This window comes from Amborella trichopoda, chromosome 10 (genome assembly GCF_054954075.1).
Source record: "Amborella trichopoda isolate Santa Cruz 75 chromosome 10, AtrichopodaSantaCruz75HAP2 v2.0, whole genome shotgun sequence".
In the NCBI taxonomy this organism is placed as follows: Eukaryota; Viridiplantae; Streptophyta; class Magnoliopsida; order Amborellales; family Amborellaceae; genus Amborella; species Amborella trichopoda.
In genome coordinates, this window is record NC_142345.1 from 753,764 (window position 1) to 774,467 (window position 20,704).

Below are 20,704 nucleotides of genomic sequence, written 5' to 3' on the forward strand. Positions count from 1 at the left end.
TGAACATATTAGTTGTGGAAAAAAAAAGGATTTTAAGCTCTAAAAATCGTGTGTATTGTACCAAATTATCAATACTGTCTATTTCACCATAGAATTAAGTGTCCACAGATCCGTAAGACCTGTACCAGTTTTTTAATTTCAAATTTTATTGAAAATTGATTTAGATCCTTTATAGAGATTCTTGACCACACTTTCTATGTAACTTACCCAACCAACCTTTTTTTCTTACTTTTTTCCCCAAGACAAACTTTCTATGCAAATACCTCAAGGGAAAAAGTTAATTTTTTTAAGACGAAATGCCTTCATACACAAAAAATCATTTTGTCACAATTATTTTTAGACGAAATGTCCTTCCAAACACAAAAAATCATTTTGAACAGATTTGACGTTGACTTTTGGATCCAAGTAGCACATTGATAGAGCGGAAGGACTGCTCTAAGACAACTATCAGACCGAAACTGAGTATTGTCGGACCGTTCTTTACATAGTGCTGGACATAGTGCTGGACATCTGCTGGACCACCCTTTGCAACTACTAGATTGCCCTTTGCAATTGACGGACATCAATTTACACAGTGCCGGAGCTCTATTGCCGGATCACACTACACAGTATTGGAGCCGGACCACACTTTACACAGTGTCGGAGCCGGACCGCACTTTACATAGTGTCGGAGCACTATTGTCGAAGCACATGTGTGCTGGAGCCCTTATTTTGGTGGGATAGAAGAGAGAGGAGTGGGCAAGGTAAAAATAAGGGACGGTAATTTAGATATTTTTTTATTTTTATTTTGGTTGAGGGTATTTATATAGAAAGCGTGTTTTGGGGAAAAAAAATGGGAAAAATAATTGAGTTGGGTAATAATATGTCATGATGTTATTTTTTTAATTTCCCCTTTTAAATATCTATATATTCTCTGTGAAGATGATCAGATTTTTCTACCTTCAGGTGTACCTTGATGCATAAGGTTGCCATCTTTGAGAACTTTTCCCACATACATGCGCATTAAAGTGTATACAAATCCCAATATATGATAAACCCTAGAAACCCCAGTTTCCCTTGAGAAAACCCAAATATATCTGGGCCCGGTCCCATACTCAAATCTCCCATGGGGTCCCCCCCCCCCCCCCCCCAGTCGTTTCCGATCCCTCTCTCTCTCTTTCTTTCTCTCTCTCTCTCTCTCTCTTTTAAAAAGTATCTTTTTCTCTGTCTGCAACTCTCGCTCTTCGGTCTGATACATTCTCTCCTCTGTATTATTTTAAAATAGTCTCTCTTTCTCTCTCTATGTGCTCCTCTCGCTCTTTATCTGTTACAAGTTATGCCGAAAGAGGCATAGCCCCACCCTTGCAACTCCCCGTTCTCTCTCTCACTACACTTTTTGCTCTCAACTCTCTCTCTCTCTATAAATGCTCTCTCTTCTCTCTCATTTGCAGTTCAAGCTCGAAAGAAAAGGCCGCGTTTCACCTCCTGAGAGTGACAGTAAGGAAACAAGGCAGGGAAGAGGTGACCAATACGAAGACCCAATAACAGAAAAGGTGGTTTCGAAAACCTTAGAGAGAGAGTGGGGTGGTTTAGAGAGAGAGTGGGGTGGTTTAGAGAGAGAGAGACGGTTTTCTTGTTGCCAACGCTGCGGAGCAACAATGGCGAGAGCACCGCATACCTATCCGGTAAATCCCTATACAACTTATTTCAGGCAAAGAAAACTCGGTGAAAAGTAGTGCATTTGGTTTTCTTCACGGGTAATGGTTCAGTTACTTGTTTCTTTGGTAGAGAGAGAAAGCGTGTGGGCTTATGCGGTGATGGGTTGCTTGTTTCTGTGTAGAGAGAGAAGGCGTGTGAGTTTTTGTGATAATGGGTTTCATGATCTCTCTCTCTATATATATCTATATGTTCTTTAATGGATACATGAGTTCTTCATGAGTAAGAGACTTGTGGTTTAGTGGAAATGATTTCTTGGTGGAGAGAGAAACATTAGAAGTTTGGACTTTGGAGTGTTCTTGGTAGAGCAGAAAACGGAGATTCTTCATTAATTTCACACTTTTTTCACTTGGAGAGAGAGAGAGAGAGAGAGAGAGAGAGAGAGAGAGAGAGAGAGAGAGAGAGAGAGAGAGAGAGAGAGAGAGAGAGAGAGAGAGAGAGAGAGGTGTGTTAGAAAAGAAGTACAGTGCAAATTAAATTGCAAGCATAGTTGGTTCTATATCTTTCTCCTTTGATTTCTTATACATATTATATTACTGGGTGTCAAATTCTTGATTGAGTTTTGTGGGTTAGTTTTTACTGAAGTGTTTACTTTGAACACAATCTGTCCAATAATGAATGTTAGGTTTGTGATGCTTTCTTTTTTAGGATTATGGTTTTAATGCGTGGCATTTGATATTTTCTTCTGCCATTTATTTAATTATTTCTATATTTGAGGGACTTATTGAAATCTTTTTTTGGGTAGATTGCATCAAAGTCCAAAGACTGAGACATGGCTTGGGATGAATCTGATCAAGGTTCAGTCTCTGAGATTCTTGTTAAGAAAATTATGGTTAATAATTAGAAAAAGAAAGAGTAAATGTTCAGAATAATTCATGTAAATTGAGAAATTTTAAATAAAACGCTAATGTAGGTTTTTAAGCTTCCCCCAATGCAAAGAAACAGAAAAAATTATGGTTAATAATAAAAAGAAGGAAAGAGTAAATATTCAGAATAATTCATGTAAAATGAGAAATTTAAATAAAACTGTAATGTAGGTTTTTAAGCTTCCCCCAATGCAAAGAAACAGAAAAAATTATGGTCAATAATAAAAAAAAGGAAGGAGTAAATATTCAGAGTAATTCATGTTAGTTGAGAAATTTTAAATAGATCTCTAATGAAGGTTTTTAAGCTTCCCCAATGCAAAGAAACAGGGAAAATTATGTTTTAAAGAAGAAGGAAAGAGTAAATATTCAGAGTAATTCATGTAAAATGAGAAATTTAAATAAAACTGTAATCTAGGTTTTTAAGCTTCCCTCATTGCAAAGAAAGACAGCTAAAATTAGCTGGACATTGAAAAATGGGTTTGAATTTTTTATCCCAAATGCTGACTTGCCTAGATTTTGAGTAACAAGCCATAGTTTAGTGATGTAATCAGGACATTTAAGACTCTTTTAGGTCGATCAAATATGTAGCAAGATCAATCCTGTCGTAGTTAAGATTCAACCCAGGAGAGACTAATTAGAGTTTCATTTACCTTAAGTGTTTTCTTTTTGTATTGTATAATTTGTGTAATTGTTTATATTGTTCTCATGACACAATTGAGTCAAGAAGAATTATATGGACTCTTGAGCTTATCAAGTTGAGCTTTTTGGTTTGTGAACCATGATGCAAATGCCAAATGACCTCCAAAAGTGTCAAGATTGGATTCCTAATGTTCAATACGAAGCCAAGAAGCGGCGAAAAATTAAATGAAGCCAAGTCAACTATGGTCAGTGATGGTCCAATGGACAGTTAGATGTGATCAGCTTGCAAGTATCTAAGGTCAAATGAAAATTTTAGAATTTTTAGGCTTTTTTTAGGAATTTGAGGTAATAATTTGAATTTTTTATCCCAAATGCTGACTTGCCTAGATTTTGAGTAACAAGCCATAGTTTAGTGATGTAATCAGGACATTTAAGACTCTTTTAGGTCGATCAAATATGTAGCAAGATCAATCCTGACGTAGTTAAGATTCAACCCAGGAGAGACTAATTAGAGTTTCATTTACCTCAAGTGTTTTCTTTTTGTATTGTATAATTTGTGTAATTGTTTATATTGTTCTCATGACACAATTGAGTCAAGAAGAATTATATGGACTCTTGAGCTTATCAAGTTGAGCTTTTTGGTTTGTGAACCATGATGCAAATGCCAAATGACCTCCAAAAGTGTCAAGATTGGATTCCTAATGTTCAATACGAAGCCAAGAAGCGGCGAAAAATTAAATGAAGCCAAGTCAACTATGGTCAGTGATGGTCCAATGGACAGTTAGATGTGATCAGCTTGCAAGTATCTAAGGTCAAATGAAAATTTTAGAATTTTTAGGCTTTTTTTAGGAATTTGAGGTAATAATTCGAGTATATTCCAAGTTAGAGTTTGTGAATAGATGTTATTGGCAACTCAGATTTGATGCAATATTTTGGTTATTCAGTGATATGATTTAGGTTCAAGTAGGTTTGGATTTTCAGAAAGTGGTATGATTTGAATTTGGCTAATAAGGTTTGGTTCTCTGAGTTTAAGTGAGTTTTTTTTTTTTTTAATGATTTTTTTTTTTGCTCTGAAATCAAGGGTATAGATTAGACTGATTGAGCAATCAAGATTTAATAGAAGCTTTTAGAGTTATAATATGTATAAGGTGGATTTCGGTTGACTTTCGTATAAATGACAGAGTTCTTACTCATTGGGTTGAAAGTACTTATGAATTTGTTGTTTGAACATCTTTCCTTTTGGATTTTGTGCATTATGGGCAGATTTGCTTTGTTCTAAGTGGATCATCCCTGGGGAAAGATAATTGTAGGTCAATTTTATTGATTAGCGTTAAATTGTAGTTTACTCTTGATTATTGAGAGAGAGAGAGAGAGAGAGTGGAAGTAAGTTTTCACTGCATCAAATTATACCCTGGTTGAGTCTTTATCTAGACTTGCTCGAGTGTTTACAAGTTATCGGGATTCTTTTGTTTGAGTATCGAGAGAGAGTGGAAGTAAATTTTCACTGCATCAAATTATGCACTGGTGAGTCTTTAACTAGACTTGCTTGAGTGTTTACAAGTTATCTGGATTCTGTTGTTTGAGTATCGAGAGAGAGAGAGAGAGAGAGAGAGAGAGAGAGAGAGAGAGAGAGAGAGAGAGAGAGAGAGTAGAAGTAAGTTTTCACTGCATCAAATTATGCACTGGTTCTGTCTTTATCTAGACTTGCTCGAGTGTTTACAAGTTATCTGGATTCTTTTGTTTGAGTATCGAGAGAGAGTGGAAGTAAATTTTCACTGCATCAAATTATGCACTGGTGAGTCTTTAACTAGACTTGCTTGATTGTTTACAAGTTATCTGGATTCTGTTGTTTGAGTATCGAGAGAGAGAGAGAGAGAGAGAGAGAGAGAGAGAGAGAGAGAGAGAGAGAGAGAGAGAGAGAGAGAGAGAGAGAGAGAGAGAGAGAGAGAGAGAGAGAGAGAGAGAGAGAGAATGAATTTCACTGCATCAAATTATGCACTGGTTGAGTCTTTAACTAGACTTGCTCGAGTGTTTACAAGTTGTCTGGATTCTTTTGTTTGAGTATCAAGAGATCGAGAGAGAGACTCATAATGAAACTCGCTTGCGTGTTTATGAGACAGCCTAGAATAATATGAATGCACTGGGTGAGTCTAGAATGAAACTCGCTCACATATTATAAGACTCAGCCTAGTGTTCTTGACTTTGGTTGGTCTCAAGTTCGACTATATTGTCTGGATTATTTGTTTGGATGCCATACTAGTTCTAGACACTTTTTGAGTTCCATATGAATGTTGATTCTTCTTGTATTTGTTGGAATTCTGTACATCAACGGCATGCTGTTGATCTAATTTTGTTTTGAGTAAGCATATTTGAACTTTTGATATCGATGTGAGTTCATATTTTGATGGCCACATAAGCAAATGTGAGCTTTTGTGGAGTTTAATATGTCACTAGGCTTGGTACTTCTTTATCATGAAATTGGATATTATTAATTTCTGTTGTACTTGGTTTTCTCAGTAATTATGATCTCATGAGGATATGAGTATATAGTTGCATTCATAAGTTCATTTTTCATATAATGGATTCCATTGAATGACAGGCTTTAGGATTGCTGATTGATTTGAAACTTACGAGTTATTTTAAGATGACCAGCACCTTTGTGGATTACAGCCACTCTTGAGCTTTGCGTCATATACTTGGATAGGTCTGGATGTGGAGAATGACGATACGACTCATCATTTCTCGAAATACTAGATAGGTAATCGATTTGATGAGGAAGAATTAGGTGTGGTTGAAAGGGGATTTGGCCACACCAGTCGGAGGAGGCTTGGTACTGAGAGATATTTTACACGGACCTCAATCTATAGAGGGGATTTAATATCTTCAGCAGGTCTGATGTTTACCTGTCGAGTCCCGTAATTTATTTTTCACCCTCTTTGCTGGAAAATATATTTCATGGTTTGAGGACCATTTCCCTGTAATCTTAGGTAATCGATTTCTGTCTCCCACATTTCAGTGCATACCCAAACGGCAGAGATGAGGCATTTCCTCCTAATCCATTTCACCGTAATAAATTTTCAAGTACCCAAACGACTCCTAAGTGATGTGATGGCTTTGTCACGTTGGAGATTAGGTTGAAACTTTGGGAATTCCACTATGATGGAGATGCAGGGTGACTGAATCCTAAATTGGTGTTGGGCAATTTCTTTCCCAAACGTAATGCGTCACATGAAATTTGTAATTGGTGATGTTACTACGGAGTTTTTCTTTTAATTTTTTTAAAATAAAATCACTATGTGTTTGAATATCTCTAGCAGTTTTTTTCTTTACATAGAAAAACATGATATTGGTATTTCAAATACTGATTCCCGGTGTTACATGTGTTGGTGTCTCACACATTTAGAAGTTGTCTAGTACTTGAATCCTAAAAAGCAAGCACAGGAAGACATGTTTATGCACACTTCTTATTTAAGAATAAAATAACGTTTTAAAGTACATATAATAAGGTTTGCATATTTGTTACACGAGAGAGTGCTAGGCAAAGTTGTAGAGCATATGGTTCCTGTACAAGGGTCCTGGGTTTGAACCCCAGGCCTGTACTTCATATAATTTTTTATTAGATCTCATGTCTGGAGGTATACGGCACGTGTCAAAGTGTTGACATGTGATACCAACCCAAGACTGGATTTTCAGGGTAATACTGCCTATTTCGTGTAAAAGATTTATCTTTAGAAAAAATTATTGCAGAGGGGCAAAATAGAAAATTTCTCCTGCCAGTGTGGTACCAACACTGAGAGGGTGCTCGAACCGTATCCATGATTCATATAAACAAAGTGTTGAAAGAAGTAACTACTGTGAGTTGTTTATTAAGAAGCGCAACGTTTAATGTGGAGTGTTAGCTTATGTTGGATTCCTCATTCATTTCACATTCTAGCAATTATCCTCTAGATAGGGATGTCTGGGTTGATGAGTTTCTTGGAAAGGAAGAATTGGTCGTCCATTACCTGATTTTTAGCTATAAAATGAGAGAGGAGGCGGCAGAGAAGTTAGCTAGGATTCTTGGCTTGAGGGTCTTGTTATTCCTAGCAAGAACCAAGAAGTGGAGAAGACTACATTATTCGCAAGTCATATGGATCCTTTCCTCATAATTGTTATTAGAGATTGCATAAACTAAGTAGTACTGTGATTTTCTTTTTGTAGTAGTAATAATAATAATAATAATAATAATAATAATAATAATAATAATAATAATAATAATAATAATAATAATAATAATAATAATAATAATAATAATAATAATAATAATAATAATAATAATAATAATAATAATAATAATAATAATAATAATAATAATAATAATAATAATAATAATAATAATAATAATAATAATAATAATAATAATAATAATAATAATAATAATAATAATAATAATAATAATAATAATAATAATAATAATAATAATAATAATAATAATAATAATAATAATAATAATTATAATAATAATTATAACAATAAATAATGCAGCTGAGTTTTATGTTCAGATGCAAACAATTCTTTTTCTCTAGCATAGGTAGCCTTTGTAAAGAGAAATAGGAGCTTTTGAAACACACTCGTTCATTTTGATGTCATTTGTAGCATAAGCTCTTTCACTTTTGGAGTATTCATATGTAGTGTATAGTTCTGCAAAGTGCATACTGTTGCAGACCTGTTAAATCTTCAAACCCAGTTTCATTCTTTGATGAGGTTATTTTCTTTGCAGGCGCGATTATGTGATATATGTGGTGATGTCGGTTTCTGGGATGACCTTGCAGTTTGCTATCAATGCAATGGGTCTACTGAACATATGTTTGTGCCTCTTATCTTTTCTACAGCTATCATTTTTAGTTTGATTTGGTGTATCGGGTTCACAGAGTAAATAGTTTCAAATTTGATTGACATTTTCTGATACCCATATTCTGTAAACCTCCTTCTTGCAGATATTGCATGCGTGTGCAACTCAATAGTCTTCCAAAAGACTGGGTTTGTGAAGAATGTTGCTCAAAACCTGAACCACCTTTTAAAAGAAACACAGTTGTTAAGCAATGCCCTTCAAATTCTCTTCAAAAAGATGGCGATGGGCATGACAGCGCTAAATTTTCAAGCCAAGGAAGGATAAGTTCATCCAAGGATGCAACACCGGAAAGCTATTCGAGTAAGAAAAAGGGGGTTCGTCTTATGCCAGATGATAAGAAACTGAAAACTCCAGTCAAAAAGAATCTCTCTCTAAATATTAATGATATTCAACAACCTGCGATGATTAATCTTCAGAAGGAGGGAACTATCCCACCTAAGGTTTCTCCTAATCTAAAGTTAACAGGAAGCTCTTTGTCCAAGAGTTCGAAGGTAAAATTCATCCCATTGCCGGAAGTTGCTAGTCACCCTACGAGGATGCGGTCTACGGCCAAAGTGATTTCTAGAGAGAAAAAGTTTGGCTCGTCAATCCCCCAAAGCCCTGCTGTGAATAAAGGGCCTTCTATCTTGACAAGCCCCTCCACTCTAGATTGTCAAAGTCCGTTGAATGTTGACGGTCCAAGAAAATTACTGCAGAAGGGGATTCCATGCATGAATTCTCGATTACCCATTCGTCCAAAGCCTGATGAAGCGCCATTTCTTCTCTCTTATAAGAAACCTTTAAGAAATCACAGGACAGTTGCAGTTAAAAGTTGCCCACCATCTCAGAGTAAGAGAGGAAGTATTATGAAGAAATTAGATCCTTCTGTATCTGCAAAATCTGATCACCAACTGAGAACAGGATCCAAACGCGTGACGTTCGAACCAGGGGTTGCCAATCATTCTAGAGAGAGAACAGGTGTTAATTGTTTAAGAACTGACAAAACATCAGTTAGCGTTCCCGTGCAATCCACTCCACAGTTGGAAGCTAGGAGATCAGACGTGAGATTGAAGCTTGGTTTGCCTAGTAATGAAGAAATTAATCGAAAAGTGGATCCGGATCCAGGTACTCAGTTTGCTTCTTATTGTTTCTTTCATGTTTCTCTGGTGTTTTTAGAAAGCAATGTATCTGATTGTTCAAGCCAGACATAAGAATGTCTTGCTATTGCTTTGGAACAGAAATTCAGCAAGAATTAACCTATCATTTGGAAGAAACCACCTAGTTTTATGGTGGCTTCCCCAAAATACTGGGAAAACTAGGCCATCCAGTTCATCTGTTTTGGACATGGCCGACCCAGCTGCTTTTGGTCTGAGACTCTAAAGCACTGGGTTCTAGCTGGAGTGAAACGTATCCTTATAGATCAACATATTGTGAAAAATCACAGTTCATTATCGTGATCGCTGTCCAGTGGAGAGAGAGAGAGAGAGAGAGAGAGAGAGAGAGAGAGAGAGTGGTCCTCTAGAACAGAACATGAGTGAGTGCGGCCCTCTAGAAAACAGGACATGATTCTAAAGATTGTGTGCCATTTTCCTTCACTGACCGTAGTTTTATTGGACAGTGATGAATCAAACATAGCATGTTTGTTATGATATATTTTTCCAAGCTAAAGCTCCAAATTGTTTGATCAAACGTTGGCTTTTTTGAACTAGAGCAACTTGAAACACCTTTTTTGGGTTTTTTGTTTTTAATGCTCACCTTTTTTGGATCTGATGGGGATGATTGTTGGTTATTAGTACATTCTGCTTAGAGTGAACCATTAATAGACTCACTAAGATGTGTTTTGATGTTTTATAATAGGGAAATTATACTATAATCCAATGGACTATAGAAGATATATTCCCTTGTGGTCATCACCATCTAATAAATTCATGGAAGCGATAGTGAGAGAGGGACCTACCAGAAAAGGACATGAACCTAAAGGTGGGTCCCATTCTCTCCATCTTTTTCTGTTATTTTCATTGCAAAGTGGTCGATAGAAAGGTGGACTCTGATAACTTCTGTGGATTATGTCTCTTACTAATCCATTGGATTATTTATGCTCTTCATTGCTAAAAACCATTGTTTTAAAATATGGATTCTCTATGAGACTTGCTGGGTCCCTAGGGGAAGTCTACTTGTTGAGTCCTGAAGTGGCTCTTTGTAGGGCTGGCAAAGAGCCGAGTCTGGGCCTGGCCAGCCCCGGTCTCTATATGGCCGGCTTGAGCCTAGCTTGCCTGGATCACATCAAAAAGGCTTTGACCTAAGCCTGGCCCTGGCTGTGTTAGAGCCAGGTGCCGGGCCTAATAAACTTAAAGAAGAAAATGAAAATTCTCAAGTAAGAAATGGCCTAGCCAGGGCCGGACCAAGCTGGCCCTGTCGTGGCCTAGGCCCGGCTTGGCCCTCTGGCCACATTTTGTTGCCCAGGCCTTAGTTTCTTTAGGGCTGGGCCATCTGGTCCGGGTTGGGCCGCACGGCCAATTGCCTGCTCTAGCTCCATGGGTCTATAAAGGGCCTGAAAAATTCCCAGCAAATATAAAGAAATTTTGCAAATTTAGAAAATATAGAAGGAATCTTAAAAATTGAAGAAAATAGTGAAGAAATAATTAAGTGCCTTTAGGTTTTAACAGAAACTCTAGAACTATGAGATTAGAACACCTTTGAAGGAAAACAGATTTTCTTTGAAAAGTTCGAGAATATTTGATATTTCACTTAGTTTTTATAGTTTTTAAAATTTGTTTTAATATTTTTTGTAAGAAATGGCTAAAGAGGCACAAAAAAGTAGAGGACCTACAAATTGAGATCTTAAACTTATTCTGTGGAAAAAATATTCCAGTTGTAAAACTCAAAAAAGAATATATACCTGGTATTTGGGAATCGTAAAAGATGTACGATCTTGAAAATCTTTTTCTTTTTCTTCAGTAAGGCCTGAAGCACTCTGCAAATCCTCATCCCAAATTTTGGAGATGATCAGATTTAAGGATTTGGGGATTCACCATTCTTTTTTAGAAAGGAGCCCTGACCTAAAAATCTCAAAATATACTGACTTTGTGATTGATTCAGGCCTCCAAAGGTGCTGTTATAGGAAATAGGTGAAAATAAGCTAAAAAAAGCACCATCGGCCTATGAAATAAGAAAGAAATAGCCTAATAGAAACTTTCTTTCGGTTTTAGGACCACATGCTTTACTTAAAGAAAAGGTCTTGGAATTGGGGCATGCCTGCCCGAGCTGTGAGCTAGTCCTGATTCAACTCATTGAGTTTAACATTACTAAATCCTGTTAACTTTTATTTAAACTATTTGTTTGATGCTAAATTGGTTTGAAACAGCTAATTTGGACTAGGCGGGGCTGAAATTTTCTGGTTCATATGATTTTAGTCTAATTGGACTTGCAAAAATAAAACTTGAGCCGACTGAAAGGTTTGTGATAGCATTGGTATGAGGTACTTTATAGTGAGTCAATTTTATAGAAAAAGAATGTATTTTGTAGTTTATAACTGACGGTGTATGCTGTAATCCAATGGAGCATGGTGGATGTGGCTCCAAAGTGGCATCCACCTCAGTTCTAATTTTTAGGTAGTGAGATTTACTGTAGTGAGCCCCACCTGGACATTTCACACTGGTATAGTTAATCTCCCCCATTAATCATGCGAAACAGAAGGTGGATGTCCATTAAGAGGGTACACACCACATGCCATACTCCATTGGATTATGGAATAATTTTTTCTTTATTGTATGCCTGGTCTCTGATATTGCATGTTCTGCAGGAGATGAGGCTGCTACCCAAAACCCTGTAAGAGTTGAGGAGTCCGTGCTGGAAAGTGAATACTTTTCGGGAGGGACTGTACTGGTACCACCAATTAAAAGGACTTCGGTTTTAAAAGATGGTAAGGGATAAGTTATACAGAAAAAATACTGTTATGTTGTATGCTACTTAAAGTCTATATCCTCCACTTCTACCCATTTACGGATGGGTGAAGGTTGACTATGTCCTCGTGAAAGCCATGTGAGGCCCACTCTGTTTAATCTCTAATTATCAGTTAGTTGGATTGGACGATGGATTTGGCCTTGGAGCGCCATATCCCAGAGTCTACTAATATAATTAATTCAACTGTTTACATTCTGAGAGGGAAGAGAAGATGCCTGATCCCCATTGCCAACATATTCTGTAGAGTTTGTATATATGCGTGCAATGAAGTTCTCCTACAGTACTTTGACATCACCCTAGCTGTCCAACATCAACAACAGAAGGCTGGGGTGTATCATTCTTCCATTCAAAGTCTATTAAAGGCTGTGTTGTTCCTCAACTAAAGGTCTGTCAAAAACTTGACAGACCCTGTGTAGATGAACGACACACCCAACCATATCTAGTTGAGGGTAATGTCAAAGTACCGTAGGAAAATTCAGTGTGCTCATCGAATACATTTCCTGTTTTCTAATGGAGAAAAAAGTGCAGGAATAACACTAAGTTTCAATTTAGAGAAAATGCCTGATCCCCATTGACAATATATTTTGTAGAGTTAATGTTAATTTTAACAGTTCTCAAAAAAAAAAAATATCTATTTTGTAGAGTTTATATAAATGCATGCACTGAAGTTTTCCTGCAGTACTTTGACATCACCCTGTCTGTCCAACATCAGCAACAGAAGGCTGGGGTGTATCCCTTTTCCATTCAAAGTCCATTAAAGGCTGTGTCGTTCCTCAACTAAAAGTCTGTCAGAAACTTGACAGACCCTGAGTGAATGAATGACACACCCTAGCCATCCCTTGTTGAGGATGATGTCAAAGTAATGTAGGAAAATTTAGTGTCCTCATCGAATGCATTTCCTGTTCTGCAATGGAGGTAAAAGTGCAGGAAAAACACTGAGTTTGATACGTAACTAGCATTGATTTTGATGAAAAGTTACAGAAGTGGCATCAATTCCAAAAATTACTCTCTTCTTTTGTTTCTGGAAAAGATGAATTTACCTATTCCTTTCAGATGATGATACAACTTGCACGCTTCCATACACACACTCTCTCTCTCTCTCTCTATCTCGCTCTCTCTCTCTCTGATGTGGAGGGCTCTGTCTGCAGCAATGTTGTGCAGGGTCCCATCTACAACAACAGCATTGTCGCTACTGTGGCAGGTTTACTTTGCAACCATAAACCTTGCTATGTGTGTGTGTGTGTCTCTCTCTCTCTCTCTCTCTCTTTCTTGAATATATGTGGAAAGTATTCAATGCTACTGCTTTGAGTTTGCTACAGTTGGCTAGCACTTACCCAGATGTTTGATGTCCACAACGCATGGTTAGGGGTGTTGTTCTTCCTCCCATAGTCTGTCATTTTTCACGAATTTGACATTGGACAGTTGGGAATTGTTATCAAACTGTAGGAAAGCTAAGTGCTAGCATTCATACAAACCCATACTGGGAGAGAGAGAGAGAGAGAGAGAGAGAGAGAGAGAGAGAGAGAGAGAGAGTTATAGTGTTGTTCTGTCGTTTGTTTCTAAGCTGCACTGAAACATATTACGATTTTGTATGTTTGTGTACTACTACTGTCTTTTTAATACTGTCCCTTGTATTTCCACTTCCTTTTGTTCCCCATAGAGCTATTTTCAGGAATACGTATATAGATTGTCATATGTTTGCCATTTTTCTTGATTGGTTACCCCTTTGTCAAATATTTGCATTTCGTTTTGCAGGTGGTTTTTTCCCTGAGACTCAATTCAAGGAAGCGGCTCACGGTGAAATGGTTATTCTGCCATCATATGTACCTAAAATTCCAGAGGAGACATCCCGAAATTTTCCTGTTCGAAATGCTCTTTGGAAGTATGTAATATGCCAAATTGTTTGTTAGTGCATTTATGTTTATGACCATTACTGGTATGAGCTTACAATCTTTACTTATATAAATTCTGGTATACTGAATGCTGGAAAACATGCAAAACAGCCATAAAAATCAAATAAGGTCATCGATGTGGATTCCATTCAAGAAAGACATATAGGAGTGTGTTGCTTCTCCTTGGAGCCATATCCTATTTTATTTTTATTGTTAAAAATAACTGGGTTTCATCCTTATCAGGATGGTTAGTTTAGGGTTGATCGTTGAGTACTTTTATCTTTTTTTATCCCATTTGAAATTTAGTTCAAATTGGAGATTTTCCGATTGCTTTATGAATGCATATGTAACGTGTTCAGTGGGGTGTTCCATTGGCATAGATTTTCAATGGCATTAACAGGTTACCTTTTATATGTGCATGCATAAATTATTGTGTCCTCTTTGTTAGTGTATAATCAGTTAGTATCTATGTTTCTATTGTGCAGATATTAAGATCCAAGTCTTGCATCTTATAGAAATTCATGATGAGGATAAGGATTTGATCACTCTAGGGGGTAACACTGCAGTGGTCACCCTAGGCCAAAAGTCTAGGGGTTGATCCAACCCGAAATAAAAAATGAGAGAGAGAATAATGGAGGGGATTAAGCACATATTTAACAAATATGTTAAATTTGTATATGCATGATAATAAAATTTGGGTCGGTTCCACATGGACCTGGACCCAGACCCGAATATTATTTAGTTCCAAGATCGGACTCAACCCGCCAAGTCCAAATCTTGGACCCATACCCGGACCTGTGTCGGGTCTACCTGTCGGGTCCTGATTGCCACCCCTACAGAAGTCTATTTTTTGGGGTTTCCTTTGGACCTCCAATTTTGAGGATGTTCTATACTTATTATACTGACCAATTTTAAAGGAAAAAAAAAGAAAAACTATTTAATTGCCCCTAGAACTGCTTAAAAAGATTTCTGCCCCAAGAATGAATACCGACCATCCTATAGGTAAAAAATATTGGACGGTCAGTTCAAGGTCTGAAAGAGCTCAATCCTCTTCTTTTAATTGTTACCATAATGAAACTTTTACCTAGTTACTCAAAGAACAACCCCTAATTTTGGGGTCTCCCATGCTATATTTGAAAAAGAAACAAAACCACTCATAACTTAGTCTTATACTCTGTTATTTTTGAGATCAACTGTATTTGAAAAAAAACAAAATTACTCTTCAGGTCAATTTGTTCTTCACCTGGTTGAAAGACTTAGATGTTACATACAAAGAATTGTTAAAAGAATAAGATTCTCCTATGCTATGCATAGTTTATACATGGTGCTATATTTTAACATGCATTTGGAACCAACAACGTTTTTACGGCCGGTGGGTATTGGAAATTTGCTTCTCCATGTTCAAAGACTATGATCTTTCACGGTAGAAGCATGATTTTTTATTTCTATTTCCTTATTTTCCAGCATTAGTTGTTGCACACGTCTCTTATGAAGTTGTTACTTCAATAATATTGCTGTATCGTGTTATAATTTTTTCCCACCTACAAATCCAGGAATCCATTTACTTACTTCCATGAAGTATATAGATGAAAAAAGTTGACGTAAGTTTGCAACCTTATTTGTAGAAGGTTACTAAATTTCTTCCGTCCATTGTATTTGAACGGTGTAGATTTGACACTATCTTAAAAGATGCGTCTCTTTTTGACATTGTCTTAAACAATGTGTCGATCTACACCTTGTCCAACTAAAATGGACGATGTAGAACATTACAATCTTATTTCTACAAGTAAGATTGCCACCGTATACAACACACACCCTATATAACATATATATATACACCTAGACACCAACATGCATATATATTTACACATATTTACAAACATAATTGCATCAATATAACTCTCTCCCTAACATGTAGTTTGTTGTAGATTTTCTATTCTATGTGATGTTGCCCATCTAAATTTCTTTTACAATTCAACATTTTTCCAGGGGAAGCTTCAATATCTCGTGTGCCTCATTCTTGCATATCTGTAAAGGAATACAAGCTCATCCTTCTAAAGAAGTGGCTTCTAAAGCTTATGAATTCTCAAAGACCTTGCCGTACCATGTGCCTTTTAAATTGGTTTCTCGTGATAATGTGTGGCCAAAGTCTTTTATAGAAACCCCTCCAACTGACAGAGACATTGCACTTTATTTCTTCCCTGGGGAATTTGATAGGTTTCGACTAAATTTCTTTTTTTTTTTCGTTTTTTTTGGTTGCAAGACTAAATTACTGAATATTTGAAAGATGGAAAGTACTTTAAAAGTATGGAAAACTGTAGCCTGTCAAGGTTTCTTCATCCAATGAAATGATAGATGGTGGAGAGAGTGTATGTGATCCACCACTGGGTCCTGTTCTGTTCTGGTGGGCCCTATTCCTTTTCTATTACCGTCCATCATTTCATTAGATGGTGATGACCGATGAACTATGTTTCTCAAGTAAATGGGAATATTGTCTACTTTTGTGCTGAAAGATACTTAATTATGTGGTGATCCATTTCTGCTTATGCTATTGTAGAACGGAGTATGTTTATCTTTTGGAGTACATTGTGGGCCAAGATTTAGCAATGAGCTACTGCACGAATGGTGCAGAGTTGCTAGTGTTTTCATCTAAACAGTTGCCCCTGGATTGCCAAAGTGAGTTTTTTATGCATATATGGAATCTGATAGTTATTCTCATTTACAAATTTTATTTGAGAATATCAAATCTGTCATCATATTGAATGGATTTTTATAGAGGGAAATTTAACATACTATGATAAGACTGTTAACCTTTGGTACAAGAAGGTTATCATCTCCCCTAGCAGTCAGATGTATAATCGGATGGCTAGGAATGTGCTACAGATTGTGCTTATAGTCTGAGAAAATATTCCTCCGAGTGTTTCGAAAAGCGGACAGCCCAGTGCCTGGGCGGCCGCCTAGGCGGTCCAGGGCCTAGGCGCCAAAAATAAGTAGAAATCCCTGGGCGCTAGTCTAATGGCCCAGGAACCCGCCTAGGCGACCACCTGATGCCCAGCCCTGGGCGGCTGCCCAAGGACTGTGCCTCGTCCAGAGGTGGAAAACACATTCCGTAGGGGTATCTTTTGTCTTTTTGTTTTTATACTAAGGGGCCAAATTTGTGATTTTTAGGTTTATTTGAAACCTAAAACATATTAGAGCCCAAAAAAATTAATTTTTGGTGATTTCTTTAGGATGAAATGTTTTATCAAAGTTATGAGAAATTAATCAAAATATCACCCATTGATATTATATTTAATTTTTTATGTTTTATAAATCTATTGGTGGATAGTGGATTTGTAGTTCTACTGGTTTGGTATTTGGTAACTTTGGTTTGGTAAGTTGGTTGGTAAATTTTAAGTTTTAATTGGATATGGACGACTTATAGTTATGCTTATGGAGTGTGTGCTAATGTGTAGTATATTTTTGAATTTTGATGTGTGCCCTAAATACCTAATTCTTATATTTTATACAATATACAGTTATACTTATACTGTTAGAGACTATAGAGTCCTTTTTTGTTTCTACTAGGCCGCCCAAGATCTGGGTGCCTGCCTAGGCGTTGGGCAGTCTGGAACCCAAGGCTGCTTAGGACCTGCCTAGCACTTTTGAAATACTGGTTCCTCCAATTTCATGATATATCTGATAGCTACGGGTGATTCTTACATTCTAGTATCAAAGGTTGACGCTCTTATACCATACGATTGTTATAGATATTTACAGTGGAGCAAACACAATTGTGCGCATAAACTTGGCTGTCATTGGAGAAATCGTTCTTTATTATATGCATTTGGTTTCTGATTAACAATACTTTGAAAATTTGTTTCTCCATACCTCATGTGTTGATGTCATTTTCTTTTGTGAAGTCTTGTTTTGATTTCAAAATTCTCTGGTCTTGTGATACTCATGTTTGATGCAAGGTTCATGTATGCTCTGGTCATCTTAAAATGCTTTATATTGCATAGCACGCCATATGTTCTAGTTGGTTTTTACAGCACCTGATCTATGTTTTTACAGACTTGAGCATGCATATGTACTTATGGGGACTATATAGACCCATTAAAGTGGAAAAGACTGCATCAAACCACGATGATACTCGTCGTTCTATTTATTCAGCGAAAGGGCCCTGCAGTGCTTCTGGTTCTATGACAGAGATTGTGGAGATGGAAATTGACATGGAAAGGGGTGTAGAGCTTGGGAGTATTGATATAGTTGTGCCAAAACCTACCATTCGGGCAAGTGGGTTCAAATCCAGTGAGAGTGGGAGGGCTCATTGGCACAATATGAAAGCTGAGATGCCACTTGAGCTCGATAGGACACCAAAGTTCTCTGCATTATCTTTCTGGAAACAGAAGGAAAACATGAATATCACTCACTCTGAACAAGCTTGCAGGTTCGCTGAACTAGTAATGACCCAGAAGATACAAAAGACCTTGACAGATGAGGACCCTGACTTACCTCCTGGATTTTCTGAACCAATTATGGCAAAACCTAATAAACAGAGTGTTGCAAATGAAGCTGAGAAGAACCTGAGATGGAGGTCTCCGAGGGTTTCAATGTTCTCTGATTGTCCTAATTTGCTTGAAAAGAGGCCTGAATTACCCATCCCAGTTCCTGATTTTCCAGAAAAGGATCCACCCATTTCAGTTTCTGTTTTGCAGGAAAAGACCATGGAGGATTTATCACAGGTAAGTTATTCTTCTTTATTGAAAGCCATGTAAATTAGATGAAAGTAGCCTAGAGCGGTGGTTATGAGAAGAGATTCAAAACAAAAGTGGTTTCGAAAAAATTGCTGAAATGGACTCGTTTCTGATAAAATACCAAACAAGATACATGCTGTAACTCTATGTGCTGTAACTCTATGGACGATGAAAGCACGATTGTCCATCTGGTCACTGCATTCCATTGGATTGATGGATGGTGATGGATATTGGTCACCATAGGATGTTGTTGAAGTCAAGACTCTATCATCTTTGTTCATTTCAATGGATATGATGTATTAGAGTTTGATTTTTGCATAGTCCATTGGATTTTTTTCTTTTTTTTTTGCACATACTACTCTGTGCTTCTCTCACTCTCTTTCATTAATAGGACATGACCTCAGTGGTGGTTCCCACTCTATTCGTATCTCAATGGTTGGTGACAACTGATCAGACCACATTGTTTCCATCGTTCATTGGATTATAGTATAGTGTTAACACACAACTTTCTCTCTCTCTCTCTCTCTCTCGCTCTCTCTCTCCATGTCTGTGTCCCTTGGCTTGGGGGTGGGAGTTACAAGAGAAAAAGCCTCCCTGGTCAATTAAGAGGTGGTGCACTGGCAGTGGGGCCCACCTTACCTGATCTCATAGAGAGAGAGAGATAGGAGAGAGAAGAGGGGGGAAAGGAGAGGGGGGGGGGGGAGGGGGGTGATGATAGGGGTGGCAACGGGCCAGGTCTGCATGGACCCGGACCCCGACCCGTATAGTGTTCATTCCAATATTTGGACCCGGATCTGGGTTGGGTCCAGTTCCATTGCCACCTCTAGGTGGGGGAGGGGGGTAAGAGAGTTTATCATTCTCATTAAAAGATTAGGTGATCTCATCTTTTTGTAAAGATAATCGGTGCAGTAGTGCAAATCTATCAATTCCAGAACCAGATCTGTAAAAATTTTGGTAAAACCATTCCTTTTTTCTTGTAGTTCTCTGGATGTTGCCTGAGGCACTTCATGGTTAGTTTTCTTACCATGTGGAACTATACAAAATTGCATTTGCAAAGATATTAATACTATTTTGGCCATTAACCATGTCATTTACAGGTCTTAAATCACAGTCCTGTTCATAAACTCTCGGAGGAAAATGAAGGGAAGGAAAATGGTTATAAAAATTCAGTGAGAGAAAGTTACCAGGGCCTTTCGGAGAACAATTGCAGACTTGATGCCACTCAACTGCTCCCACTTTTTCCTGAGGCAGTTGAGGAGCACACTCCAAAAGTGGATATCCGTAAATTGGACTTTGATCTTGAATTGGGTATCGGCCGAAAGCCTCCCAAGATGCTTGAAATAAACTGGGAGCCTCCTGATTTGAGCCTTTTTCCAAATCAAAATGGGAGTGAAGAGAGTGAGGACATTTATTATCAGGTGAGGAGAGAGGAGAGAGAGAGTGCTGATGTCCTTAACAGTAACAGAAAGGAAAGAGAGGGGATCCATTTCCTTGGCAGCAAAAATCCGGAGGGGAGAGATGAGAGGGAAAGAGTTGCTCCTTTTCGTATTAACAGAAGGGAGGGCTGTAAGAACAGCAGCTTGTACTTCAGACTTTGACATGAAGCAGGCTTTGTGAGGCTGTTTGTATAAAGGGGTGGGTCATGAAGCAATCTTGGTGGAGCTGTTTGTATAATGGGGGGTGTCGATATGGAAGTGGAAGTCGCTTGCTATTCTTTTGTTATCAGTTTTGTATATAGGAAGGTTCAGTTGTCGAGAGAGAGAGAGGGATCTTGAATATTTCTACAAATGGGATGATACACCGTTGCGTTTTTTTGGCCATATGATTCAAAGTACAAACTCTCTCTCTCTCTCTCCTACATAATGGATAGCTCTATGTCTGATTTATAACATTAATGGCCATTACAAAGGTTTTAGAGGAAAATGGTGTTATTCTAACCCCAAAAAAAAGGAGAAAAGGAAAAAAAAAAAAAAAAGAGAGGAGAAAATGGAAAAATAAAGAAAAATAAATAAACCAAAAAAGGGGGAGAAACTTGGTTTAAAA

General features: G+C 37.5%; 1 protein-coding gene across 5 annotated transcripts; it reads left to right on the top strand.

The window, feature by feature from the left end:
* Nucleotides 1-197: 197 nt before the first annotated feature.
* On the top strand, nt 198-20,481 carry LOC18428031 (ASI1-immunoprecipitated protein 2). Of its 5 annotated transcripts, XM_088850297.1 has the most exons (11): nt 1,434-1,664; nt 7,960-8,045; nt 8,177-9,195; nt 9,928-10,050; nt 11,873-11,992; nt 13,182-13,234; nt 13,789-13,915; nt 15,915-16,142; nt 16,483-16,601; nt 17,979-18,649; nt 19,759-20,481. In XM_088850297.1, the coding sequence occupies exons 7-11, from the start codon at nt 13,836-13,838 to the stop codon at nt 20,257-20,259; spliced, it is 1,599 nt and encodes a 532-aa protein (XP_088706423.1). In that variant the 5' UTR covers nt 1,434-1,664; nt 7,960-8,045; nt 8,177-9,195; nt 9,928-10,050; nt 11,873-11,992; nt 13,182-13,234; nt 13,789-13,835; the 3' UTR covers nt 20,260-20,481. The 5 variants fall into 5 exon arrangements, with proteins under 5 accessions (XP_088706419.1, XP_088706420.1, XP_088706421.1 ...); XM_088850293.1 differs by lacking the exon at nt 13,182-13,234 and having other exon boundaries at nt 198-1,664; XM_088850296.1 differs by lacking the exon at nt 9,928-10,050 and having other exon boundaries at nt 938-1,664.
* Nucleotides 20,482-20,704: the final 223 nt, after the last annotated feature.